At 37.7% G+C, this 27,618-nt stretch overlaps 1 protein-coding gene across 6 annotated transcripts in view; it reads left to right on the forward strand.

The window, feature by feature from the left end:
- Window positions 1-27,618, forward strand: part of HELZ (helicase with zinc finger) — an 88,385-nt gene that overhangs the window by 13,770 nt on the left and 46,997 nt on the right. For 3 of the 6 annotated variants that reach the window (XM_083874908.1, XM_083874907.1, XM_083874909.1), the window contains 11 exons: window positions 4,645-4,872; window positions 6,626-6,662; window positions 9,947-10,071; window positions 12,269-12,325; window positions 13,191-13,239; window positions 13,655-13,730; window positions 16,799-16,997; window positions 17,993-18,100; window positions 18,409-18,706; window positions 21,868-22,135; window positions 26,599-26,932. In XM_083874908.1, the coding sequence (XP_083731034.1) occupies window positions 4,663-4,872; window positions 6,626-6,662; window positions 9,947-10,071; window positions 12,269-12,325; window positions 13,191-13,239; window positions 13,655-13,730; window positions 16,799-16,997; window positions 17,993-18,100; window positions 18,409-18,706; window positions 21,868-22,135; window positions 26,599-26,932 (1,761 nt within the window). In that variant the 5' untranslated portion in view covers window positions 4,645-4,662. The remainder of the gene's footprint in view (window positions 1-4,644; window positions 4,873-6,625; window positions 6,663-9,946; window positions 10,072-12,268; window positions 12,326-13,190; window positions 13,240-13,654; window positions 13,731-16,798; window positions 16,998-17,992; window positions 18,101-18,408; window positions 18,707-21,867; window positions 22,136-26,598; window positions 26,933-27,618) is intronic. The other 3 variants (XM_083874912.1, XM_083874910.1, XM_083874911.1) reach the window with 2 other exon arrangements.

Consider the following 27,618-nt stretch of genomic DNA (forward strand, 5'->3'; position numbering starts at 1 on the left):
AGCTTGGCATGCGAGACCTTGGATCTGATCCTTCTGTCTTGGCAGACATTGGGAATTTTGCCAGTAACATTAATAGGAACAGCATTGTGCCCTCTAATCTGTTTGTTTATGAAGTACAGCGAGAGTTATCTGGCTAGATGCTTTACAGTGAATTGAAAAAGCATCTGTTTGAAATTTTTTGAGGAACTGTCACATGCTTTAACTTATTATTATCTTAGTGTATGGACCCTTTGATTCCGTGAAACACGTCAGAAAGATGTGGAGCGTGGAAGTGCACAGTTATGAGTTAAACTGCTGTGAAACGCTGGAATTTTAGTTCATGATGTTCTCTCCTCCTACATCGATTTTAATTTGAAGTTGGACTCATCAGACTGTGGAGTAGTTCTTCAGAGCCTCCTGTGCACCAAGCAGGCGTAGTGTTTACTTGGAAATAAATGACTGTGTGGATCACGTTGTTTATCACTCTTCCTCCTCAAGCTGTCCCTTCTGCCTTTCCCAGCCCCCTCTGCAGCTCTGGAGGGGAAATCTGCAGCTTTATTTGGAGATGGGATTTTAGTTACTCTTTTCATGTTTGCTTACAAAACCCCTTTGGCAAGAAGGTGGAATGCTCATTAGGAATTTTGAGCCTGAAAGTCATTAGTTGTAGGGGAGGGGAAAAAAAAAAAAAAGTCATGGTTAGTTGTAAAAGCCACCAAGGTTTAAGTTACACCAGTTGGAACTAACCAGGACTGTGAAATAATATTTTGTGGAAGATAAGCTGAGTACAACTTGGCATTCAATGAAATGCAAGTTCAGTAAGTTCTCTTCTCCTTAAGGGCAGGAGTTTTTTCGTGGTACAAAGTATGAGGCCAGATTATATATTTATATATATAATTTCTTAGGTATGTCCACCTGTTTTAGATATACAACACTAGGTGGTAGGAATATGCCTCTTTAGTGGTTCTTCAATATTTTGAAGATGTGTTAAACTTCACTAGAGGATAAATTATTCCTCAGAATTGAATTTAGAACTCTTCTGGCATATGGTTTTCCAGGTCTCCTTGAGAAAATGGATAATCCTGATGTTTATTCTGTTACATGTTAGTATTTTAATTTCAGTTTTGCAGAAGTGAAGCTCATAAGTAATTTGCTCAGTTTTGCAAAGAGAGTTGGGAATATAGCACAGGCCTTGTGACACTTCAGCTTTCGGTTCTAATCTGTAATAAATTCCACTCTTAGAGCCAACGTAAAAATTGCAATTTTATGCCCGAAATCTTGAAAATAAAGATCTGAAGAACTGAAATTTCTTGTAACAAGTACCTTCACTCCTTGGCTGTTAATGATTCCATGAATACTTTAAGTTTGGAGAAGACCTTGAACATTGAGTCCAGCCTTTGACCAAATACCACTGTGCCCCCTAAACTATATTGTGAAGTGCACTTGTATTTTGGGCACTTCCAGGGATGGTAATTCCATCACTTCCCTGAGTAGCCCGTTCCAGTGCTTAGCCACTCTTCCAGTGAAGAAATTTTTTCTTCATATCCAACCTAGACCTCTCTTGGTGCAGCTTGAGGCCATTTCCGCTTGTCCTGTCACTCGTTCCCAGGGAGCAGAGCCCAACCCACAACCTCCTTTGAGACAATTGTAGGGATTGAGAAGGTCCCCCCTGAGCCTCCTTTTCTCCAGGCTGAGCCCCAACAGCTCCCTCAGCTGCTCCTCACCCTGGTGCTCCAGCCCCTTCCCCAGCTCTGTTCCCTCTTTGGGTTAATGTCCTTCTTGAAGGGCGGAGCCCAGACCTGGACACTGGACCTGAGGTGAGGCATCAGCAGTGCCCAGCAGAGAGGAACAGTCACATTCCTGGTCCTGCTGGGATTTAGGAACTGCTCTGAATGATTTCAAATGTAGTTAAGTCAGGTACTTCAACAGACTAGATTTTAAGAAATGGTGGTTGTAATTCACATTCACAAGTCTCAGTTGCTGATTTCAGGTACCAAAACTAGGAACAAAGGTTTCTGAAGTCAGCAGACAAAGTCAGGAGTCTCCAAGGAACAGTCTAGAGCACTTGGGTTGAAGTTTGAAATAGATGGTACAAATACCTAATAAATGTGCATGTTCGAGTCTGCATGAATGGCTGTGGATGGGATTGAAATGAAATCTGAGAGCCTGAGTGCATCATTTTCCATATGTTGTCCATATATTGGTTTTGTTTGTTATAATTTGATTTTTTTACAAACAAATTACATTGCAGTGGCTCCTTATCTATCAGTGTGTCCCTTGCACTGTGATTTCAGATTTGGATTTTTTTACACTCTGAAATAGCATTAGTGTGACTCAGTTTAGCCAGTTATCCAACAGCTTACTTGTTTACCTTACTGCTCTTGCTTCCGCTTAATTCACAGGATTTTGCTCAGGGTCAGTTATATCCTCTGAAATGCTCTGGAGTCTTCAAACTGACCAAAGAAATTGTGTGGGCACTGCTGTGTGTGTAAAATCCAGCTTCTGAAACAGATGAGTTCTGTATTTCTCCAACCAGTCAGCAGAAAGCAATTGATAAGGAACATCTTTGTCTCTTACGTGGTGCCTCGTTGGAGGAGAAGGGCTTTCAAATCTGTCAGCTGTGCTGGCCAGGTCACTTAGGATGGGATCTGTGTTTAATCAGCTCTTGGGGAATAAACACACAGAAGCTCTGCTCAGCCTTTTGGTCAAAGGAATTTTGGTTATATGTCAGCCAGGAAGTGAGGAAATCAAAAGTACAGCAGAGTTCATGGAGTCCTCTGTTTTCAGTCCCTTAGGAGGAAAACAGAATGTACATGAGAAAAACATCAATTAACTGTTGTGTCACTGTGGAAGCAGATCTTAGATTTGTGAAATACACAGTGGCCTAAAATGGTAGTGCAGTGGAAACCAGTGCAATTTTTAGCTGTATCTAGAAAAGATCCTTGCATACACAGCTTAAGAATACCTAACATTTATGTAATTGAAAATATGTGCTTAAGTGATCCAGCAGAATCCTTAATAGAATTACCTCATGAATGAATTTACTCATATGTATGGAAATGCAAAACCTGCTTGCCTGTTCCTATTGTTTGAAAATGGTGACTTATTTTTAGCAGAAAAAGAAATATCTGGATGAATGAGGTAATATTTTGCGAGGCTGTTACTAAGAAAGAGGCACACATCACAGATTTGTACCCAGATAACTGCAAAATATTCATGCTTATGGTCCTTCATTTTAGAGAAGATTTTTTTGTTGTTGTATATGAGAAATTTTTATATCAGTGTTGTAAAAAGAAAGCTGTTTTAAGTCCTGAAAAATTAGTGTTCCTTTATGTAATTATTTTGATACTGAATGGAAATTTAAGAATAGAAGGGAACACATAGGTCCCGATGTTGTGCAATATATGAAAACACTTTACATTTCTTCTGGATGTTGGCTTAGGCAGCTGTTAATGGGAAAAGTGCGGTAATGATTGTTTTTCATATGAGGAAAATGCATTTATTTGACTTTAAATTCTTGAAGTTACTTTACCTTTTGTTGAAAATCTGAAAATACCAAGTATAAAGAAAGCTTTTAACTGTGAATTTTTAAAGTGGACTAGAAGTATTTGAGACAATTTTAATAGTTGATCTCTAATCACAAATATTGACAATATGCTGCTTGCTAAAAGCAAAATTGAGAACTCTTAAGATTTTCCCTCCTTCAGTTATCAGAACTCATTTTTGTGAAGTCAGCTTTAATGCACAGTGTCTCTAGGGATATGTATCATGCATTTAAATATGTCAATGAAGGGGGAATGTGGACAGGGATTATAGAAGTGCTTTTCTCTTCTGCTGCTGGTTCAGATGTGGATAACCATTTGTCTTAGTTTGTTGTCAGATAATGTCTGTCTGTGGATAGATTTTTTTTTAATAACTGTCTCAATCCTCCCCCAATATTTACTTCAAAATTATTTCAGAAGTTCTGCACCTTTAAAGGTGTTGGTGTGGCAAGGGTATCTAGACTTTGTCAGCCATGAATGTAGCTAAAGCAGCAGAAGGAAGAAACAAGTGGTTGGTTTGCTGTTGACCTCCTGGTCTTTCCTGTCCTTCCTTGTCCATCCTTGTTGTGATTCACCCAGAGGAAACATCTCCTCCTCCTCCCGAGTGTAGGTGAGAAGTGCTTGGAAGAGAAGGTGTTGTGGAGTTCATGGCTGCAGGCTCAGAGACAGCCCTTAGGGGATGAGTTGTGTTCCTTCCAAAGCAAAGGTCGTGTTGCCATTGAAGACCCAAAAGCCTCTGCTTAAATCCTTGCTGACTTTTAACATTTGAAACCCCTGCTTACATTCTTAAAATCAGTCGTGGGCTTCAAGTACCTTCTTGAATTAGAATCAAAACAGAGCTGGGAGCGATGGAGAAAAGCCTGGGAAGAAATTAGTTAGTGAGAAGCTTGGTTTAGGAAATGTGACTGGCATAGAAGAAATTAGTTAGTGAGAAGCTTGGTTTAGGAAATGTGACTGGCATAGAAGAAATTAGTTAGTGAGAAGCTTGGTTTAGGAAATGTGACTGGCATAGCACGAGGGGGATGTGATACAGCACCTTGAGATGGGAATGGAAGTTGGTTGGCAAGTTGTCAATGCCATTCCACAGCTAACCGACGTTTTATCGTCCCCTCTGCCCCCGCTCTAGGATTTCTGTCCCTGAGTCATGGCAGACAGAAGACCAGAGAAGGCATGTGAACAAGCATGTGAATCCCTTAAGCAGCAGGATTATGAAGTGGCAGTGAAGCATTGCACAGAGGCTCTCCTTTCCCTCAGCCAGTACCCCCCAGCTCACCTCCCGGAGCCCTGCCAGGCAGAACTCGACCGCATCAAAATCGAGACTCTTCTGTATAGAATTGCTTCCTTTTTACAACTTGTGAGTGTGACTCTTTATAGTATCTAGTGAACTGGAAAAGAAAAGTCAAATATCTTGTATTGTCAAGATTTAAATGCAACTCAGAATTTTTGGCATGTTGCTCTGCCCACAGAATCCCTCTTGCTGTGGCATCTGTGAGGCTTCTGTATTGTAGCTCTCCCTGATCCATTTATTTTTCAGGACTGGAACCTCCTCTTGGTTTGGGTCTCAACCACAGTTTTCTACACAAATAAGGAAAAATACTTCAAACATTTATATATATATATATATATATATATATTTATATATATTCCAGGAAGGCAAAATAGCTGGGTTTAGGGCACATATGCTGAATTACATACCAATTACCTTATCTTTTAGAAGCATGAAATTAAAGTTTCTGCAAATAAAAACACTCAAGGAACAAAGTTAAGAAATGCCAGAATCTAGGTAGCTAGTTCATAGCTGCTTTAGCTCTGTTTGCTAAATTAGTCTTTTAATGCTTAATCCCAGCTTTCCAGGGCTAGGCTAGAGCATGTCTGGTGAAAGATGTAACTTTTAGACTCTGGCAAATATTTAGTGGAAAGGTGAAAATGGGCCTTATAAAGGTGTGTAAATGTAAAGCAAGAGGCATCACCCTGAATTACAGATGACCCCATTGCCAAAGTTGTGTCCTTCCTTTAAAACATCAGAACTACAGTTTCTTAAAGGACATTTCAGTGCTTAAGAATAAACCTGCAATCTGCTTTTTCTTACTCTTCTGAAATGCTATCACAGATTTACAGTGGTCTTGTCCACTCCAAATCTTCATGTATTGAGTAGCCAGGTGGAAAAAGTTTGGCCAAGTCACAACACTTTGCTGGGCAGCTTTAATACAAATCTGTCCCATCTGATTAAGGGAGTGTTTTTAAACATTCTTCAAATAAATAGCTGGATTGGACTATTCAGTGTGCAAAGCAAGAATTGGGAAACTTCTTAAATGAAGTTCCTTATGGTTCCTCAGGGGAAGAGATTTACAAATAAGTGAGGTTGGTTTTTCTAACAGAAGTTGTGTTACCACAGACTTGACCTCTCAAAATTATTTCTGTAAGCCAATATGCAGATTGGTGCTTGGATTATTTAATACATTTCTGACATCACTCTTTGAAAATCCTCTGAAGCACCTATCTGGATGTTCATCATAGTGATATTGTTGCAGTGAGTCTGCAGGGACTTTGGAAAAATACTCGAGATCAAAACCTTCCTATTAAAGACTTGAATTACATAGATACCTAAAATCTTAAATGAGGAAAACAATCCAAATTTTCCTTGTTGTTTTATTAAGCAAAATAATATTTCAAATCACTACTGAAAAGACAGAATTAAATAATGTGCATATCTTAAAATTTCAACATAATTATATTAGTGCAAGATTAAAAAATAAACAATGTCTTGAAAGTTAAATTTTATATTTTTTCCTAGGTATTGTGAGTCACCCACAAACATATAACACACGTTTGACCATTCAGGCTCCTCTTTTAAAATGTTCACATGCTGAGAATTTGAGAAAATGTCAGCATTTTAGGAATTAACTGAGAATTGAGAAAAAAGTCAGCATTCTAAGAATTAATTATATTATAATTGACATGTGACTTATGTTCTTTACATGTTCCACCCAGGAAAAGACAAGGTAATGATTTCTAAAAAGTTTTAAAAAACTTGTAATTCAAGCATGTAGTTGTTTATTCTAACTGGAATAATGCTATTTTTAAACTTTTCATGTTTTACCTTTCAGAAAAAGTATGGGCAAGCAGATGAAGACTGTAGGCATGGTATGCTTATTTCTTTTTTTTTTATTACATAGTGTTATGAATTGCAGTCAGTTGTCTGAATTTTTAAAACGGATGCCCAGATTTGTTAGTTTGCTAACAGTGTTTTTTTCCTAATTAAAATTATGTATCTGCTTTATAATACTTTTTCTGCTATTTTCCCCCTCCTTTTTTTTTTTTTCCCTTAAAGAGAGATCTCACTATTTTTCATCTCTTACTCAAGTAACCAGGACTCAAATACCTGTCTTTGGCTCAGTGGTGCTATTTAATAGTTATTTTAGTGTACAAATATAGGAAGAGTTGATGATGTTGGGAGTCTCACAAAGACGGAGACACAAAGACAGCTGATTGTTCCGCCTTTCTTCCCAGGGACATGGTGGATATTTTGGTTTGCATTTGGGACTCAGCTCAGAGAAAATCAAGATGATGCACGTTTGTTAAAGCTCCCCAGTGTGTCACATTGAAGTTGAACCTTTCATGTGTCACTTGTTCAGTTTGGGTATTTTTGAAGGAATTAACCATCTTTCCTAATCCTCTGCTGTTCATCTATAATGCAAATTATTCAGAATTCACTGAGGACTCACTGAGTTTGGGAAGTGTTGGAACAGAGTTTATCAGTTAGATTTGGAAAGAAAAGGTGGGTAGATCCCACCTTTTGGTTTTAATTCTTTGACTGCTCCTGAATGTTAAAGGAATTTTTTTCAGGTCACAGTTTTGTTACACAGTCTGTGATCTACTCTCCTGACATTCCTATGCTAGCAATGATAATCTTTAAATTGTTCCTTTCTGAGTTTGTGGATTTTATTTTGGGGTTTTTTAATGGGTCTTCACTGATAGTCAAGTCATATTTTCGAGAATTTGTGGGGCTCTGCAGCTTGCTTGTAAAGGTCCATAAAAATTGACTAAGAAAAATAAACTTGCTTTCTGTAGGTGTAAAATTGGAGTTTAATATCTTAAAAAAGCCTGTTTGTTGCTTAATCAGTACCATTCTTGAAATAGTCTGCAATATTTAAAATAATTCTTTTACCTTATTGATGTATGCTATAGGGGTGTAATATTCTAACTTCAGAGTTGTCTTTCATGATGGGAAATAAAAGCGAGAGACATATGGAAAGCTGAATGATGGTTAAAGGAGGTAGGAGGGAGAATGCTGTTTTTAATGAACAGTGTTCTCATCAGTGAGCTCTGATGGGTTTGTCAGAGGGGACAGGGGTTACTTTCATCTCTGGAACTTTTTCTTGGTGTGTGTGTCAGTCATCAGTGTCTCGAAGGAACTGTCATGGTAACTGCTTGTCATCTCTCACTGGGCAGGCATAGAAGTGGGTGGAACAGGATCATTGATCTCTATTTTCTTTTTTAAAATTAAGTAGAAAAAACAGCCTTTAAATGTATATTAGTTAACAAAGAAATAGCATGCAGGTGAATGTTAATTTACTTTATTCATGCCAGCATATTCTGCACATACTGTTTTTCAGATCTAAAACTGAGGACATTTTTGAACTTACTAATGCCATATTTATTTATGTATATAAAAATATTGTGTATGTATTTATATCCATATATACACATATATACATGCATACCATATTTTTATGACTATATGAAGGGATGATTTGGTTGTGTGTGGTTATCAATTGTAGCCCAGTTCCTGACATTTAGAGTATTTGCATTTACAATCCCAGTTTTGGTTTTATGTTTGAATTATTGTTGGGAAGAAACAACTTTAGTATGGACTACTTGATACACTCCTTGATACTCAGAGGCTTTTTATAATGGGCAAAGCTTTACTCAAGCTGCTGTTCTGCCTTTTTACAAGACTTGACATGTTGCACAGCTGTGATGGTTTTACTTGAACCTGAATAATCAGTGTATTCTGAATAGCTGGAGAAATACATGTTTTTTATTGTATGCTGCTTGCAGTGTTACAGGAAATGGTGATAACTTAAAATCTCTTAAATTATTCCACAAATCTTTCAGAAGAGAGGTTAATGTGTTGCCAGTTTTTATGTGCAACTGTATGTTTTAGCTTGGTGGTACCATGCGGATAGTGATATGAAATAAAATAATTGGAGATTTAAACTTTGAGATTAAAATAGCAAACTGTCAGACATGTTAAAGCTATTTTTGGTGCTTCTGCTTCTGATTTGGGAAGCAAGTTCTATTTTTGGCAATGTAGTCTCTACTATCAGAGTGGTGAATTCAGACTAATCTTTGAGGCACTTTATAAAAACGGATTTAGTTACCATTGCAGTTTGAAGAGATGCCTTGTTGTTCTTATTTAAATGTTTTGTGGGACTGTTTATTTATTGAGTCTTTCATGCAATTTCTGTTAACGAAGTGAACGTCTGTTGAGTGAGCAGTTTTGATTTATTATTCTAAAATGTAATCCTGAAGTTGTTGTGAATGTGAAATTCCTGTTAGCACTGAGGGGCTGTTTGCATCTGCATGAGTAGCAGTATAAACACAGATGTTGATGTTGCCTGCAATAACAGTTATTTTATAATTCCTTAATTTTAAACAACTGTCCAGCCTTCTTTTCAATTCACACACTTAGCTTGCTAAGCTTTTTAGTCACTCTGGCATTTCGTTTTTTGGACAGGTAATACGTGTGATTAAGTGTTGTTGCAGCTTGTCTGAAGCACGTCTGTATCGTGAAATAAATCCTGTCCCTGCTGGAAGTGTTCACAAAGTGTCTGTTTGGCACTGCTTGCTGCTGATCCTGTGCTAGGAACTATTGAGAAAGTTTTCTGTTACAGGGAGCCTGTAAATTTTTGGGCTCAGACAATCGTTCCTATATGCCACACTTTGCAGCATAAGTGAATAAAAGCCCTTTTAGAGGAGCAGGAATTGCCCATGAGGAGGTTGGCTATTTTTGGAAACGACAGGGCATGTGTTTTGTGAGCATGAATGGATCTTCCTGAGCATGTTTGTGTTACTGAGAGGTTGTTGGTTGCTATTTCTTTTTTGCCCTTTCTGTGAGAGGAGGTCCTTTGTGTCTGTGTCAGCTATTTGAATTTACCCTTCCCATATTTAATTTATGTCTATTTTAGCATGTCATGTAAACATGACAACCTTTTTTGAGCTCATGTGCAGCATTTATTAGCTGGTGGGAGACAAGCTTCAAGTTAATATTAGACAACAGCACATGATACTTAATTTACACCCAACAAGCCATGGATTTAACCTGAGTTTCAGACTTTGCTTTCTTGTTGAGGGGGAAGGAAAACCGTATATTTGACTTAAATGGATGGTGTGCTGAGGGTAATAGTGGCTGATTTGTGTTGCAGTGCTGGGAGAGGGGCTGGCAAAGGGCGATGGATCTCTCCGGGCAGTGCTCTGCTGCATGCATCTCAAAGGGAAGCTGCAAGTTGTCTCTAATGTTCTTTCCAAATCACTGATGGGGGAATCACTGGTAAGTGGGTTTGCTGCAATCTACATGGTTTAAAAAAACTCCAGCTTTGTACTTCCTTCTTTTTAAAAAATCTGTTTAATAACAAACTTCTGACAATATGTTCCACTGGCAGGTTGCAACCGAAATGATTTGTGTGGAAAAGATAAATATATGGGCACACATATATCAGCAGGATGCCAAGTTGTTGCATAACCAGTGTTTCAGAGTTGTTGTGATTTTGAAAAGTTTTTTTCGTCGTTGGCCCTGAATCCTCAGGGAATGTAAAATCAATTTGCATATTTGTGCGGTTTAAAAGAATAATATAAATCTCAAACTTTTGCTTGCTTATTCTAAATTGTACCTGACCCCATTTTGTATGGACTTCAGGAATTCTGTCCATTAAAGCAGAAAAAATATTGATTGGACTTTCAAATAACTGGCTCATGATAAGTTGTAAGACAGCATAAAAAGCTTTTCAGGAAAAGACAAAAAGCTTTGCATTTCAAGATAAAGATAAAGGTTTGAGTTCAAAGCTTCTATTTTACCCTTGAACTGTTAAAACTTTTAAAGATGCTTTTAACCCTGACATATAAGTAACTTCTGACTTTTATGTGACTGCTTATAAGGGGAAATTAGGAACATATGTAAGTCTCTAGTGTCCTTTTAATTTCTGTAATCTGGGTTAAATAGGCAGTTCATCAGCATGAACTGTTGGTCTTAATACACCCAGAAACATGGTCATAGCTTGGTCAGACTGAGGGGAATGTGTGACATCAGAAACTTGCAGGAGAACCTCTTACCTTGAGATTAGATCCTGTCTCCTGTATCTTGGTGCTTAACTGAATCAGGAGGTTGGTTTTTGAGAGTTCTGTTTGTCTGTCTGGCCTGTATCCTGAATTCCCTTCCCCTCCCCCGGCCACTGGCTATTTTTACATAAAGAAAGGTTTTTGTTGTTGTTGTGGTGTGGTTTTTTTTTTTTTTTTTTTTTTTTTTTTCCTTTTCTTTGTTTAGCTGTGTTCTAATGAAAAAATGTTTCATTGAAAAATTCCTGGTGAGGTTGAAGGAAACTTGCCTTCAGGAAAAGTTAGTAAAATAGTCTTATTTGCAGGGAATGTGGAGTGCCCTTGTTTTGAGCTGTTGTTGTGCAAATAAAGGTACCTTTGTATAGAGTTCCAGAGTGTCATCCCAAAGCAGGGTTTGAGAGGTTTTTACAAGCTTTAGGTTGTTAGACATAGTTGTTTTCAGGAGGAATATTAAAATCAGCAGCTGATTTACTGACTGTGTCATTGTCTGAAAGAAGAAGTGAAACAAAGTTTTGGAATGAATTTATTGAAGAGTTGGAATCCATCCAGTTTCCTCCCCAGTGATTTAAGAGAATAATTCTTGGTAACATTTTTTAACTCTAATATATTTAAACTCAACAAGTTCAATTTTCAGAATTTTCAGCTTTCTACTGAAAAAGTGAGAAATCGTTTTGGAAAAAGCCGAAGTGTGAGGATTGTTAAGTGTGTAAGTTTTCAGCAAAGAGTAATTTCTCCTGCTCAGTAGCGCAGTCAGGATGTGGAGAAGTCTAACAAATGTAGTAGCACTTAATTAAATTTCTGCAAGAGATTATTGAAATAAACCCCACAGGTCTGGGTTCCTTTAATCAAAGTTTTGGCTTATAAGAGTGTGAAATTGTTACAAATACCTATGTGTTTAACAGAAAATCAGTTTTGAAAGATTTTTATTTCAGTTGTACTTGACTATGCAGTTAGTCACACAGCTAATCTTTGCTTTTGAGGGAAAACTCCAAAAATTACACAGTCTCCATCAGAGCAGGAATAGTTATGGAGTGATCTGTAAAGTAGATCCTTAAAAAGAAATGAATCCATCACTGCAACAGCAGTGAAAGATTGTTATATTAATTCTTCAGAGCTGAAGTGGTGCAGTAACCGTGGTATATTTTTTCCTCAAGTTCCTCTTAATATGGTTCTTTCCTGAATTGTCCTGTACTGATACTTGCTGTAAGTCTAGTGCTGATTTTGTCCAGTGTAAAATTCCCTTTTTTGCCACAATGTTTACTCAGTTTTATTTAGTGTCATTTAAAATTGGTGTTGTAAGTCAAACTCATTTTTCCTTCTCATGGTGTTGAGGGGGAAATGAACTTGGTTGCTGTGGTTTAATGCACATAATGAAGGTTTATGTGTTCAGTAATTAATATTCTTTCTATCCCCAGAACGGGATGGTAACTAAAGATCTCACACGACTGAAAACACTTCTTGCTGAAACAGAGGTAATAATGACGATATTATTGGGAAAATAATAAGCAGTACCTGAAGCAGCTGAAGGGCTGCTTTCCCTGTGTCCCAGGAGATCCAGTCTCACTGGGAGCAGACTGGTTCAAAAATTATTGTTTCTGGTCTTTACCCACCAACCTCTTCAGAAACTTTTCATCACAATCTTGCAGGATGTATGAGAAAATAAAAATAAAAAATGATGCTAATAGGTTGTTGATTCCTGAAGTAGCAAGTAGAAAGAATTCCAAGCATTTAGATATGCAGTGTTTATTTATTTATTTATCTATTGCATTTTTCTCTCTTGGAAATTAGTCTGAAGTAATAAACATGACTTCAGAAAATTTTAAATTATATAAATACCTTCTCAATCACCTTTTTTTTTTTTTTTTTTTTTTTTTTTTTTTTTTTTTTTTTTTTTTTTTTGTTTTGTTTTGTTTTGTTTTGTTTTGTACTGGAGGTCAAGCTCTCAGATCTGCTGAATTAATTGTCCCACTTTCATTTTTTTCCTTATGCTTAGTTATTTATTTGAGCTTTTATTTTGATGTAGATTGAAAGCTGAAAGACTTATCAATGCAGTTTAGTTTTTGGTGTTTTAGAAATTCACTGCAGTCCACGTTGATTGCAGGGTGGAATTTGGTCTTCTAAAAATCTATGAAAGTTTTTTCTAACCAGTTGACTTGGTGTTCCTGTCAGAATTCCTGTTATTATCAGAATCCCTGTTATCAGCAGGGTTTGTGACTGGAAGTAATTTCAACTTATGATTGATATTTTTTAATAGTTGTTCTAAAACCCATTTTGACAGCAGTTGATGAAATTGTTTTGTGTTCCTTTGTAACTGTGGGCTTTTTTATATAATTGTAGGCAGCTGGTAAAGTACCATCAGGATATCATGTAGAAGATTTAGAGGAAGGTATGTAACTCTATTTTAAAGCTACATAATTTCCTAGTGAGAAGACTTGGATCCTGCTGAATGCTCAGCGCTGCATTGCAGGCAAAAAGTAAAAAACGGGCTTGACTGTTGTGATGAGCCCCAATGAGGCAGAATTATCTCAGTGCTGACTGAATTTGGAGGCAGAAGTTTCTGTTTATTGACCAGGGGGCTGTATCAGAGCCTGTCCTGTTCTGCAGGTGGCTTCAAATTCCCCTTCATGACTTCTGCTCTAAATGAGTGTGTCATGGATTGTAAATCAGTTTTGAGGAGGGGTGGGTAATTTTGCTTGTGTTCAGGTCCACCTTGGGTTGATGCTTTAGATGTGGATTCCTGAGCAGCTGCTGTCTGACTGGAAAAGTGAGAATTGTGAAATAACCATGGTTGTGTCCTGCAGGGTCACAGGATGGCTGGCACTTCCGCCCCCCTCCCCGGGGCGTCACGAGCAGTGAGGAATACACACTCTGTAAAAGGTAATACACCCTCTGAAAAGGTAATACACAGTCTGTAAAAGGCAATACACTCTCTGGAAAAGGCAATACACCCTCTGGAAAAGGTAGTACACAGTCTGAAAAAGGTAATACACCCACTGGAAAAGGTAACATTCACTCTGTAAAAGGTAACACACACTTTGTAAAAGATAATACACACTCTGGAAAAGGCAATACACCCTTTGGAAAAAGTAATACACCCTCTGCAAAAGGTAACACACAGTCTGTAAAAGGTAATACACCCTCTGGAAAAGGTAATAGACCCTCTGGAAAAGGTAACACACCCTCTGGAAAAGATAAACTCTTTGCTTCATGTTGACCCCCTCCAAGGGAGCAGGATGGTTTCCCTTTCATTTACCTGTTGACACGATGAGTAAGGGGCCAGGAAAGCAAAGGTGCCTGTTAGAACAGGAGTTGACCTGTTCACAGGTTTTTGGAAGGGTCAGTTTATCCTTTACCTTTATCCAATACTGAAATTGACTGCAGCACTTCAGTTTCTAGAGTGGAATCACTAACTCAGTTTTCGTAATACAGGAGTTTGAGGGGCATTTTTCTAGTGACAAGTCAGCATCTGTCTTTCTCCCCTCACTTTTCTAATTTGGATGATTTCAGAGGTGTGAAAAGTTCCCCAGGCAGCAGTGTAAACAGACTGAAGCACAGTCAGGTTACAGTGCTGATAAATGAACTTTGTTGGTAGATGGGCTTTGTCTTCAGGTAAAAACCCCAGAATTTCCATCAGATCTCATTATTTTTCCTTTCACATAAACTCAGATACACAGAGAAGATCCAATGGCCTGTATTGGTGTTTCTCCTTGTCTTTTCCAGTCATCTGGTCAATATTGTGTTGTTAATTGTCATTGCTCTACATAAAAATGTATTAATATATATGGGGAGGAATCATCATTATGCACTTGATCCTGCCATTTATGTAACTAATGCAAATTATTTTCAAAAGCTCTGACCTGCTTTTTAAATGACATGACTGAATTGCTGATTTTGAGCTACTTTTGGCATGATTTTCTAGAGATGCTAAATCTTGGCAACTCTTCTTGACTCTTAATCGTGTCTGGTGCTTATTCAGCAATTAAAAAAAAAGCAGATATTTACAGTTTTTAGCTTGTGGTGATCTTTTGTTGGGTAACATCTATCCCATGTTTCCTACCATTGCTCTGAAACATTTTTCCACTGATGCTGTAATGAGCTTTATGCTCACTGTTAACCCTTCCAGTGAGAAGGATGTGCTTTGCTCAGCAAATCCCTGTGAACAGCATTCTTCTGACCAGGGGCTGAAGATTTTAGTTCCTTATGAGGAGGCAGTTGCAGGTACTGAATATGAATTTTTGAAGCTCTGGTTTATTTTTCCCCTGTGTGCCATAAAGCAGTAGGAGTGGAGCATATTTATTCTAGATAATGAAGCTATGGAATTGCAGGAGGTATTAAATAAGAAAGTAAAATTGAGGGGAAAAAAAAGCGTTAAAAATATGAACAATGGGATCTTGGAAAACCTGTATAATGATGACAAATTTTAAAGTAATATGCTTTCCTGTTAAATAATGAAAAGGAAACTCACTTGATTTTAAATCTGTTATGTAGGTTATAAGAACAGGTCAGCAGTTTTTTATGCTTGCACTCCATTTACTTTAGGAAGTGAAAATCATAATTGTCCTTTAGCATTCTAATGCAGTAGCGAATTGGAAAATTGACAGTAAGAATACTGAAATTGACTGCCAAGAAAAACATTTTAATTTAAAATATATTAAGAAACATAGCTTGAGAAGGGCTTTAGCGACGTGGTGTTATATATCATATTTACTTTGTTTACATTTTGGGCACGCAAACTTTCAAAGTACATTTCTTAAAAGAAAAGTGTATGCTAAATCAAATTATAGCCACTGATGCTAGTTTGACCTAGATGTACTTGTGCTGCAAGGTTTTCATGTCACAGTCAGGTGTGGCTTGGTTTTGTCTCACAGCTCAAAGTTCACAGTTTAATTCACATTATATAACACATGTACTGTGGAAATAAAAAAAATTGGTGTTCGTATTAACTCTTTGTATTCTCCTTTTGCAAAACAAGCAGGCAAACAAACAAAAGAGTCTTCTGGCCTAATTTTATTCTGCATAACCAGTGCTTTCCTGGTAGCTTCAGAACTTAAGCCTCTCCTCCTATTTAATTTTCATTTTGTCATCTATTTTTTAATTGCTTCAGTTTTGAAGAATGATGGGGCTGCAGCTACTGCCTTGTGGTTTATAATTTTAATACAAAGTTAAATTATAAAAATAATTCCCAAGTTATACAGGCATTTGCCCAGACTTGCAGTAAATTCTGAGAACTAGAATTCTTCAATTGTGTACAGGCCTTTGGAATAGCATTAATTTGATGCATCAGCACATGCCACTAAGTGGGAAATGTATTTCTTTAAGAAATTCTTAGTGTCTGCAAGAATAGATCCTTTTAGACGAATACACCCTTTCCAAAGAAGAGGATTAAACCTTTTCCTAGAGGTTTCTGTGTAGGTGTACTTAGTAGAAGGGACCATGTGATGTCACTGTTGCTTCAGGAAGAACTGATTGAGTGTTTATCAACTAATAATGTAATCACTGGAAGAAATTATGCTACATCTTTCCTTTGCCCTTGATTAACAGGGGGCTTTGTGCATATTAATGCAGTGCCTAGTCATTTTAGGGGTGCTCTGTGATCTCCTTGTGTTAATTGCTGTACAAACACTTGATTCTGTTTTCTTTAAAGCTGGAAATTTCTTAAGACTTCTATCCCCTGTCTTTTTAAGAAATTTGATGTACTTTTCTGTGCTCTGCAATGAGAGAAGCTGCTTCCCCTCTTAGAAAATGCTGTATAAATATAGAAGTTTTCAAATTAGTTCACATAGACTAAACTGCCTTTAGTTTTATGAAAGAAACTTAAAGAATGTCCATATGTTCTTCTGGCTTTACAAGTAATATTTTGATAAGTTTCTATTTTTTATTTTTTTTTATTTAATTGGAGGCAAAAAAGTTCAAGGTGTGATGGTTTTTCCTATTTTTTTCTGTAGATTTTTAGAGCAAGGGATCTGCAGGTATGGTGCCCAGTGTACTTCAGCACATTCCCAGGAAGAGCTGACAGAATGGCAGAAGCGATACGCGTCCCGCTTGATCCGATTGAAACAGCAGAAGGAGAACAAGCAGTGCTCGGGCAGTTACATGGAAACCCTGATTGAGAAATGGATGAATTCCTTATCTCCTGAGAAAGTGGTAAGGAGATATCCTGCTTCTCTATGCACTCATATTTAATACTAACATGAGCCTGGTTTTGGCCCTGACTATCAGAGCTGATCGAATCACTCCTCACCAAGAAATTGTCCAACCAGTTTGCTCCCTTTTCCATCCTGCCCTAGGTCTTCTTGCAAAGAGACTTAGGCTGATTTGTGGGTTAATCACATCTTGTTCATTTTGCATATCCACTATATCAAACGTAGAATGGGTCAGGCAAGTCCCATGGTATTGTTCCTGTTCCCCTGACTAGATGGCAAAACTTCTTAAACTGGAGAATACATGATAAAGGTTTCACAGCTTAATGGGGAATATTCTTGTGTGCGGCTCCTTTCTTTGCTTGCAGCTGCAGGCACTGGTATGAAGAACAGCCAATCCCCCAAATAATTCAAAAGTGTTCGAGTGTGGGATATGGATATGATCAAAGTTAGCAGCTCTTTGGAATTAGAAAGAACGTTTTTTGTGGCATTCGACCAGCTCTACTTACCACTGACCCTAAGGAGTTTTCAGTCCATCTATTGTTGATTAAAATCTGGAAAAAGCAGACTTTATGCAAGATGCATTGATGAGTAGAAAGCCTGATTCTCATTTCCTGTTGTCTCAATAGTCTTGTTGGTGTCCGTGAGATCTGGGCTCTTTTAGGCCTCATTATATCACAGATCCCATTTTCCAAATGAAATTCTGTTCTACTTTAAACATTTACAATTAAGTTGTTTATTGAAAATCAAGTCTTGTGGTTAATTGTCTCTAAATGGTTCTGTTCTTCACTTACACAGTGATCGGATAGATTTAGCTTGCTTGTCTCTGCATTAGCACATATTTACATTAATTCCTGAGTGGGACTTGCATCAGTCCTGCACAGTCTGGGAAACCATTCTTCCCTCTTTCTATTAAACAAAATGCTACCTTTTCCTGAATGTTTGTGTTTTGATACTGCCTGTAGAAGTTTAATTTATCTTCTTTTTCTTTTAATCTAGCTTAGTGAATGTGTAGAAGGAGTGAGAGTAGAACATAATCCTGAGCTCTCGGTAACTGTCACCACCAAAAAGTCTCACCAGACATGGACATTTGCTCTCACATGTAAGGTAGGACTACTTATTTTTTGAAAATGAGTCAGTAGCAGTAACTAGAATGCAACCCGTAACCTTTTGCAATTAAGACTTCAGTGGCATCATTCTTAAAATAGAGAAACTTCCCAGCACCATCCCTTCTCTCTCTTTTTTTCCCAGCAGCTCTAGTGATTATGTATCAAATGCCCAGATTTCTGGAAATCAGGCAGGACCTGTACCTGCTCTGAGAAACTGATAGTTCTTATTAACCTTCTTTATCTGATTGCAAGTGAAGATGCTCCTGGAATAATTTCAGTATTTCGGCCTTTGCATTTCTTTTCCAGCCTGCAAGAATGCTGTATCGAGTGGCATTGCTTTATGATGCCCATCGACCACACTTTAGTATCGTTGCAATATCTGCTGGAGACAGCACTACCCAGGTATCACAAGAAGTTCCAGAGAACTGTCAGGAATGGATAGGAGGAAAGATGGTCCAGAATGGGATAGATCACTATATATACAAAGTCAGCATAGCCTTTAACACAGAAATCTTTGGGACTTTTCGCCAAACTGTGGTGTTTGACTTTGGATTAGAACCAGTCCTCATGCAACGAGTGATGATTGATGCTGCTTCAACTGAAGGTAATGTACTAAAACTTAAATTTTTTTGTATAGTGGAGATCTTTCATGCCATCTCTTTCCTTCTCAGTTTGGGGCAGAGCAGCACCTCTGTCAACTGCTCATGAATGTTTTGTACTGTATGTTCTGCTCTTCATAGATATGAATAGAAATAGTAGGGAAAAGCTTCAGAAGGTGTAAATCAGGCAGATAAATGGAATATGACTTTGTGTCAGGACATGGCTCCTAAGTATGATAAAGTGCTGGGAATTTCTAGTTTGGTGTGTGTCTGAGTGCAGCACTGGAAGTTCTGCCTATATAAGAACATGTTTATATTTTTATAAACACTCTTATATTGATGACAACATTAAATATGTCAGAAAAGGTAGTTAGAGAAATTAAGTGTTTCTGTGTAAGAATACACAGCGTAATAAACCCAGTAATTAAAACAGACTATCTGAGAAGTTGGTTTGTATTTTTTTCTTCACTTGTAATACCTGACTAGGACTGTCAAAGGCAAGAGGCTGAGTATAGGCTTGTAACGCAATAATTTGCTGCTGACATGAATTTTGATAATGTAAAGTAAGTGTAACTATATTTGTGTTTTCAAGTAAAAAAATGAGCTACAAGTTACTGTGTTTAATCTGTTTCTTAAACTGATCTGTGTCTCTCATTTCAAACCTGTAATAACTCCAGTATGAGAAAAATGTCAAGAAAAGGGAAGATGTTTGAAGAGGTGCAAAAAAAGAAGGAAGCACTTTGATTTATGGTGTTAGAGAGCTAAATATAGGTTACTATATCACTTGGCAGAAAGCCACTGGGTGGGATACAGGATCTTAATTTTTAATGAAAATTTGAGAGATGAAAACACCAGTGAAACAGAATTGTAGCACTGAGATTTAAGCAGAAAGAAGAAGAAAAGGGAAAAAGAAAGAAAAAAGATGAAGCTGAGAAAACAGGAGTTCTCTATTCCTGGCCTTTATTTCCATGTAACAGATTAACATTCGCAGCACTCATGGAACAAAGCTGTAAATAGCAAATCCCAAAGATCATGATCTTTGAGATGACCCAAGTGCTTGTAGCCAGGGGCAGGGGACTGTGCATGGCGTAACATCTCTGGGAACAGAGGGTGTGGCTCTGCCAGGGAGTGGGAGCTGTTCCATGATCTCCATGGGGGTAATCACAGATTTCCTGAGCCACTGAGCCTGTGGAGAACAGTCCTTGCCTTGTAAACCTGGGGAAGATCAAGGGAACCCAGCCATGAAAGTCAGAGTTCCTGTCAAACCAGTCTGTGCTCTGGGGCCTTAAACCAAGTTGTGAGCACAGGGATCCCAGGAGCAGCCAGCTGAGCTCCCCATGGAGGTGATGGATGAGGTGATGGATGAGGTTGGAAGTAGCAGACCCCAGCATTTCCTGCATATGTTCCTGTCTGTGAGCACAGGGACAGGCAGGTCAGCACTAAGACTTATTTCAAATGGAAAGAGTGTTAAGAGCTTTACAGATAATTGTAACTACACAATCCTGGGCTTTTTGCTCTGTAATCTTAGAGGTGTGTAATGGGAAAGGGATAACAACATTGGTTCTGTTCAATTCCATAATTTCTTTTACTTCTTGATATATATATTAATTGAGATCTTCTGAAAATGCTTTTCTAACAGAAAGATGCCCTAGGTCTCTATGTTTGCCTGTAATTCAGGGCCCTGTTGAGCTGTTTAGGCAGGAATGAAAGGTCAACATTAAAATATTTTAATAGAGGAGGCTCCATTCTGCATTTTGAAATCTTTATTTACAGCAGAAAAAGGGAGCTGTAGGAAGTTTTCTGTGCACTGATTATGTACTAACTGCTCTTTAAGAAAGTGTCACTGTATGTGCAATCTGTGCCAGGAACTGTTTATGTCAAGCTTCCAGGGAAAGCCTCTCCAGTGCTGGGAATTAAATGGCTGTTGTTCCAGCAAGGAAGGAGTCAGTCCCAGCATAATTACTGAGCTTTTGGGATCTGAGGTGTGATTTGTAGCAGAGAAAGCTTCATTTTATGGTGATGTTATTTCAGACACACAAACCACACAAACTTGGACTTTTTCTTGCTGTGCAACTGTAGCTACTGATATGATTCAGGCTTGAGGGATATATTTAAATGTGTCTTCTTAGTGAACACATGAGATCAGTGAGTAAGATAAGCCATGTTCCTGTAGTCATAGTCAAGCTGAACGGAGATTTCTTTTGCTAAAATTCTGCGTTTTTTTCTTATTTAGACTAAAGAGTCAAGATGATGTTAAGCATTTAATTTGAATTTGAAAATGTCTTTTTTGCACATTTTCAGCGTTGGTGTGATATCCTGGATACCTATGTTAAATCTTACTCAGAGATTATACATTAAGATAGCATAGCTTGACTATAAATGCCAAATATTTTCAGCTCTGCAATTTAACTGCAATTCTCTTAACTGATTCACTATTGTCATAGTGGTTCTGTGGTATTACTGGATATATTCTAGGTGGCTGTAGACAAGTGCTTGGTCTTCTCTTTTTCATCTAAGTTATGCAGTCCCTGAAACCAGGGAATGCTGAAAAATTAATTTCCTTTGAATTTTCTAGTTTTATATCATGTTAGGTTCCATTTCCCAAGTTTAGCTTAGTAAAGTAGCTGCTTCATGTAACTGTCTGCACCACACACAAATTAGGGGGCTGTAAAGCTTTTTAAAAGGCTTTCACAGTGTTCCAAGTGTGATGATTCCTTACCAGGTGATTTATCAACTGGTTTTTATGACCTTCTAAATTTTACAATATGTATTGTAGGGTTCCTCACTGTTGAATGGTTTTGAGATGTGAGGATGTTGCAGTTGGGTTTTAATGCATGTTGCAGTGCCATGTCCTTCAAAGCTGTTGGTGATTATTTAAATAAAAGCACTTTTTTGTCTTTATTAATTCTAATTGCCATCTGTAGAATGTTTTATTTTCTGATACTCTTGGAGAGCCTGCTTGCTCTCTGCACACCTGAAAAGTGGGGATAGGAAATACCAGCAGTGAGCTTCCCTAAAGGTGTTGTGGGCAGAGGAGACTCTGCCTCTCTTTAGGTATTTCTGAGGGGATTGCTTTTACTAGTGGGTTTTGTTTGGTTTTTTTTGGAAGTAAAACCAAGCCAGCTGGGGTTTATAAAAACAAACCACACCTGCTGTGTCCATGCAGACCTTGAATACCTGATGCACGCACGGCAACAGCTCCTGACCACAGCCAAGCGTTGGGATTCCACGTCTAAGACTATTGTCGAGTTTGAGCCTAATGAAACTACTGAATTGGAGAAGAGCCTTCTCACCAGATACCAAATCCCTCTGTCTGCTGACCAGCTGTTCACACAATCTGTGCTGGACAAATCATTGACCAAGACCAACTATCAGTCACGGCTCCACGACCTCCTTTATATTGAGGAAATAGCACAGTATAAGGAAGTCAGCAAGTAAGTGATTCCTTTATTAAATTGTTCCTATTAAAATGAGGGTGACAGCTTTTTTCACATTAAAGCTACCTGCTTCTTTAAGATGCTGAGGCTTCCTGTTTCTTTGAACTGAACTTGAATGAGTCTGGGAATAGTAATGTTTGGTAAAGGTCACTAGCACTTAAATATAAATTCCTGCTAATTCATTGAAAACAAACAGTGTGTGTCAGTCTGTGCTTACAGTTGCAGGCACTGAGCAGCTGTTGGGACATGGTTTTGTTAATTATTTTTGTTTCTAGTTTTTTGTCTGTCTATACAAAAATATATTAATAATAGTTATATTTTTGTTCCTGTGTGAAAGTAGGTTATAGCAAAGGAATATATAAAATCTTTGGAAAAAGGATTGAATTGTGGGTGGATCAGACTGATCTTGTGATGATGTGGCAGCTGACTCTATTTATTTCCTAAATAGGTTGACACCCAGTTTCTGAATTAAAATTCCTAATAAAAGGCATATAATATACATTGTTTGGTTTGTTGTGTCTTTAGGTGTTGTGTCCAAATTACTCAACCGGTGTAGATGCTTGAAAAAAATCAGGGAAAAAGTGTGAAATTCACACTTAAAGACCTTCATGAGAATTTTTTTTTCCTGTAGTTTAATATTTGTGGTCCAAAATTTTTCCTGCATTCATGTCGTACTAAAGTGTTTTAGAGTTTGTCACTATTCAGAATGGAAAGTCTAAAAGATATAACATCATTTTAGCCTAATTTAGTAGCAAATTTAGTTTTATCAATTACTTGAAGTTCCAAATCAGGAATTCTCTTTTTTAAGATGAAGAACCATTCCTGGAGCTACAGAGGTTCAGTTGAACCAACCCTCTAGAACTTAGAAAGAAAATACAATGAGTACTTGTATTTATTTCCATTGCTTTTAAAGCAGAAAAATGGTTCAATTTCTTTTTTAAATCTCAGCTGAAGTATTTGAGCTGTTTCTTATCTTTTATCATTGCTGCACTCTGCTCTTGAGCTGGAGTCTAACACATGGAGGAATCATGCTTGAACACTGATTTCAGCTTACAGAAATATTCTCCATTATCCATATTTATAAATAGGTTGACTCTTCTAAGGCCTTTTGAAACAAAAGTGGGTTTAAAGTAAATATTATGAAATACCATTAAAACATGAGCAGTATTTTTACTGATAGAATTTTCACCTTGGGAGTTGCACTCTCACGCCTCATAGGAAATCAAAGAGCAGAAAACCTGGAGAAATGAAAGAAAAATAACTGTACAACGTATGTAATGCTTCCCCTTTGGACTGTTTGGTGCAGCAGTAATTTATTGCTTGATAAGTTGTAAGTAAGTGTTAATAATGTTCTTGAAATCTGTTTTGATAGTGTTGATGACAGACATTCTTTTGATCTTGTAGCTGACCCACTTTATTGCAACAAGGCTCATACCAGCAGACATTTCCACTCTTCCGTGGCTAAGATCACATACTTGGTATTCTCTAGTGAAATGTCAGGGTTGCCAGCCTGGAAATGGGCTGAGAAATCCAGATGCAAGTGGGTTGTAACACCTCTGAAGTGGTGCCACAGTGACAGTGTTGATGAGCTGCTGCACTTTGAAGGGTTTGTTAATGTACATTGTAAAAGTAGTAGGATTGGCTGCGTGGTCTTCTGACAACACTGGAGTAACACCAGTGTCTGCAGTTCAGATTGAAGTGGATCCTTGGGTTTTAAGAATGTTGATGGTTTCTAGGAAAGTACTGGTTCAGACTTTATGTGGAATCACCTGAGTGGAACTGGATGGACAGCATTGGGTGAAGGTTGCAGTGGCTTGAACATACCTTGAATTCAGTTATAAGGGAGTTCTGGACAGTCTCAGAGAACATTACCTTTAAATTGTGTTTATTTTCATATTTCAAGAGACACTTATACAAGTTACTCCACATGAGTATCACAAAGTAGAATAATAAGGGAGTCACTGCTGTTGAATTTCCAAGTGCAAACACTGTTTTTGAGGAAAAGCAGAGCAGTATTCCAGTCTTGATAGTAGTAGCATTTTGGAGAGTGTAAATATCTGTTCATGGTTTTAAAACTTTTCCTTTGTCTCTTGCATATTGAAGAGAAAAGCAATATATACTTGCTAGAGCGACTAGAACATTTTTTCTTGTATGAACTTTAGAGGGTGTGAGGTGACAGACAGCTCCTTCCATGCTCCCAGAATTACAGAGCAAATTTATCCTCAAGGCTGTGAACACGTCAAGTACTGGCTCTGATGGAAAATAAATTTGCTTTTGTCATTACTGTGTGTTCCATTGATCACTCCCCAGGCAGGTGTCCCAGTGCACACCCTGAGCCCTGCAGGTGTCAGTGTCACAGCAAATGTGCTGAATGTGCTCTTGCAAAGTGGCACCTGGGGCTTTGGCCAGGATGGGATTGTTTGCCTTTGGGGAATTTATTTGTTTGCATTGGTGCTGGATGATTAATGATTTATGAAGTCATTCTTGATAATTATTCTGTGATTTTAAATGTGGACAACAGGTTGTCTTGTAGCTGCTTCATGAACACTGCAGGTGGGGCTGGCGTTTGCAGTGCTTAGGAGGGAATCAGAGTTTTTGGGGTTTTTTAATGAGTCTGACTGAAAACCTTGTTTTGTATAACTCTGCAAAGCAGGGGTGAGAAATGGATGAAAAGAAGCAACTTCTGCTTTTTTAAAAATCAGATCCTGAGAAGGTTTTGTAGTTTTGTAGTTTGCCAGAAGGTGTCAGCTTGTACAATGGAAATTGCTTCAGAATCTAAACTTGAGATTCCCTTTAGCACAGCAGATGCAGTTCAGTCATTTATGAAAACACTAACCTGTGCCTTGTCTCAGAAATGCAATAAAACTGTTTTACAGCACGTATTTATAAATCTGAATTTCAGCTGATACATATTCAGCAGCACAGGGATCAACTTTAGGGAAGTTTCAACAAAATAAATTCACAGTAGCAAGTGATTGTATCTCAGTGAGAACTCCCAGCCCTTGTTACTCAGTTAAATGTTTTCTATAGTGTTTTAACAAGGGGATAGGAGCTGTTTCAGATGTTGCTGACTTGCTGATGGCTCCTTTGGAATAGTGCAGCACTTCAATAGAAGAAAGCTTGTTTTTTTATTATGGGATTTTTATTGGGAAGGATTGGGTGAATGATTTTGCTGTAGCTTGTGCAGTAACCTTTGTGCTCAGTGAGAACCAAGCAGATCCCTGTTAGATTCCCTTGCTTTTGGAGAGTGGAGAACTGGGAAATTCAGATCTGACATGCCCATGTTCTGTAAAGGAGCAGCTGTTACCACATGAGGGCAAACTTGCAGTTCTTGTGCAAGATTCATGATTTGCCAGATCTGAAAAAAATATATTTGATTAGTTTGGTAGATGTTTAATTACCAAGCTAAAATGTTGGATTTTATTGTTAGAGGCTTATGATTATTGATACTGCAGGGCTTAAATGAGCAATTACCAGTTTATTAGGTTAAAATAAAAATTATGAGAAGAACAGATCAAATAAAATCAGTATGAGTATGAAAAGTATTATGAGAAAAGAATGTATTTTTCCAAGAATGTGAATGGGTTTTACTTTTTTCTGTAATTTGTTGCAAATTTGGGAAAAAGTTGCTGATGAGAAAAGAACTGAATATTGTTACTCTATTGTCAGACTTTTTTTCCCCTTCGTTCTTTTTAGAAGCAGGTTGAAGCAATCTGTTTAAAAAACCCCAACACACTAAGAAGAGATTACTTTTTATTGGTGAGAGGTCAATGAAGTGTGCTAATGAGTCACTTTAATGTGTTAATGTGACTTCTGGAAAATGATAACTGCAAAGGATGAATTTGTTACATCTCTGATTACAGGAGGAAGCTGCTGCTAATAGGAATTCTGTGGATAGGTGGTTTATAGGGCTGAGCCTGTGATACCATTCCCTCACTTCAAATAAAATTACATCATTTTAATGCCTACAATCTGATTTGTTTCAACACATTTTAATCAATCCCTCTGAATTATGGGTATAATACCATTTATTTTTTAAGATGGAGATTGCCCTCTTTGGTGTGCAGCCTGGAAGAGACAGATGGGATAAATAGAAATCTTTGCCTGCTTGTCCCCCCTTGCATACCTACCATAAGATTACAGACTATTTAAGTAGAAATTTTTACTGCTTTGGGACGTGTAATTCATTCACTCTAAGCTTTTATTGGTATTTAGTATTTGTGAGGGCTCTTTTTTTAAACTTCATAGACGTTGATTCTTTTAAATAATATACTTTATAGGCTACAGTTAAAAGGAAAAAGTGTGGATATTTGGCAGCTGCATCCTTACAAAGGGCCAGTTTGACTGTACTTGTTCATACTTAAAAATTAATTAATGAAGTGAACCTTCACTTGAAAAACGCCTTGAATTCCAGAATCTAAGAGTGTTTTTGTGCACTGACTTGATGCTTTCTCACTTAGGTTCAACATAAAAGTGCAATTGCAGATTGTAGCAAGCTTCATGCTCACTGGTGTTTCTGGAGGTGCAAAATACGCCCAAAATGGACAACTGTTTGGTCGCTTTAAGCTCACGGAGACACTTTCTGAAGACACTTTGGCTGGACGGCTGGTGATGACCAAAGTCAATGCTGTTTATTTATTGCCTGCCACTAAAGAAAAGTCAGCACAGACCCAAGGAACCAAAGAGAAGGTTTATGAAGCAGCTATTGAGGAGAAGACGAAGGATTATATCTTCTTGAGGGTATCCAGGGAATGCTGCGAGGAGCTGAATCTTCGGGCAGACTGTGAAATGCAGGTAGGTCTGGGTGGAGGTGCTTGTGGTGTCAGAACTCTTGGCCTTGTGGTTTGTTTTGCCTCCATAATTGATCTGCTTATTTCTGACCAAACAGAAATAACCTCAGATTAAAGTCGCTGGAATTGCCAGGAATGTATGCGTTTTCACCCAAGGTTTATCTCATCCCATTTATTTTGTTTTGGGAAATATATGCAAGAATCCTGATGTCTTAATTTAACATGGATAATTGGTCTGGGAAGGCTTAGGTTGTTCTGAGCTCTTGGGTTTGTGTTTATTTTCTTAAAACAATAATTAAACTTACTAATTGATTGTATTTGAAACTTGACTGGAATGCAAAATGAGCTGGGGCTTCAGGAACTGGCTAATTTTTCCTTGAGTGTCTTATAAATCTTGGCCTGAGGCAGCAGATCTATTCTGCATCAGAAATTGAGTTCTAAAGTTGTTTGTAAAATCATTTAGTACTTTATACGTTTATCACTCTACTGGTAGTCAGATTCTTCAAGCATTACCTGTATTTGAATGAATTTTAATGATGAAGAATTTTTTTATGGTTAACTATTAACTGAAATTTTGGAAAAGGATCCTCAATTTAGATCTGAGGAGGTTGTAATTTGGATGTACAGAGTTTTTGTTAAAGGTGCTGGAGGTGTTGCTGCTCTCTTCAGTAGAGTTGATATTCCCTATGG

Source organism: Zosterops lateralis (assembly GCF_965231275.1).
Source record: "Zosterops lateralis genome assembly, chromosome: 18".
Taxonomy (NCBI): domain Eukaryota; kingdom Metazoa; phylum Chordata; class Aves; order Passeriformes; family Zosteropidae; genus Zosterops; species Zosterops lateralis.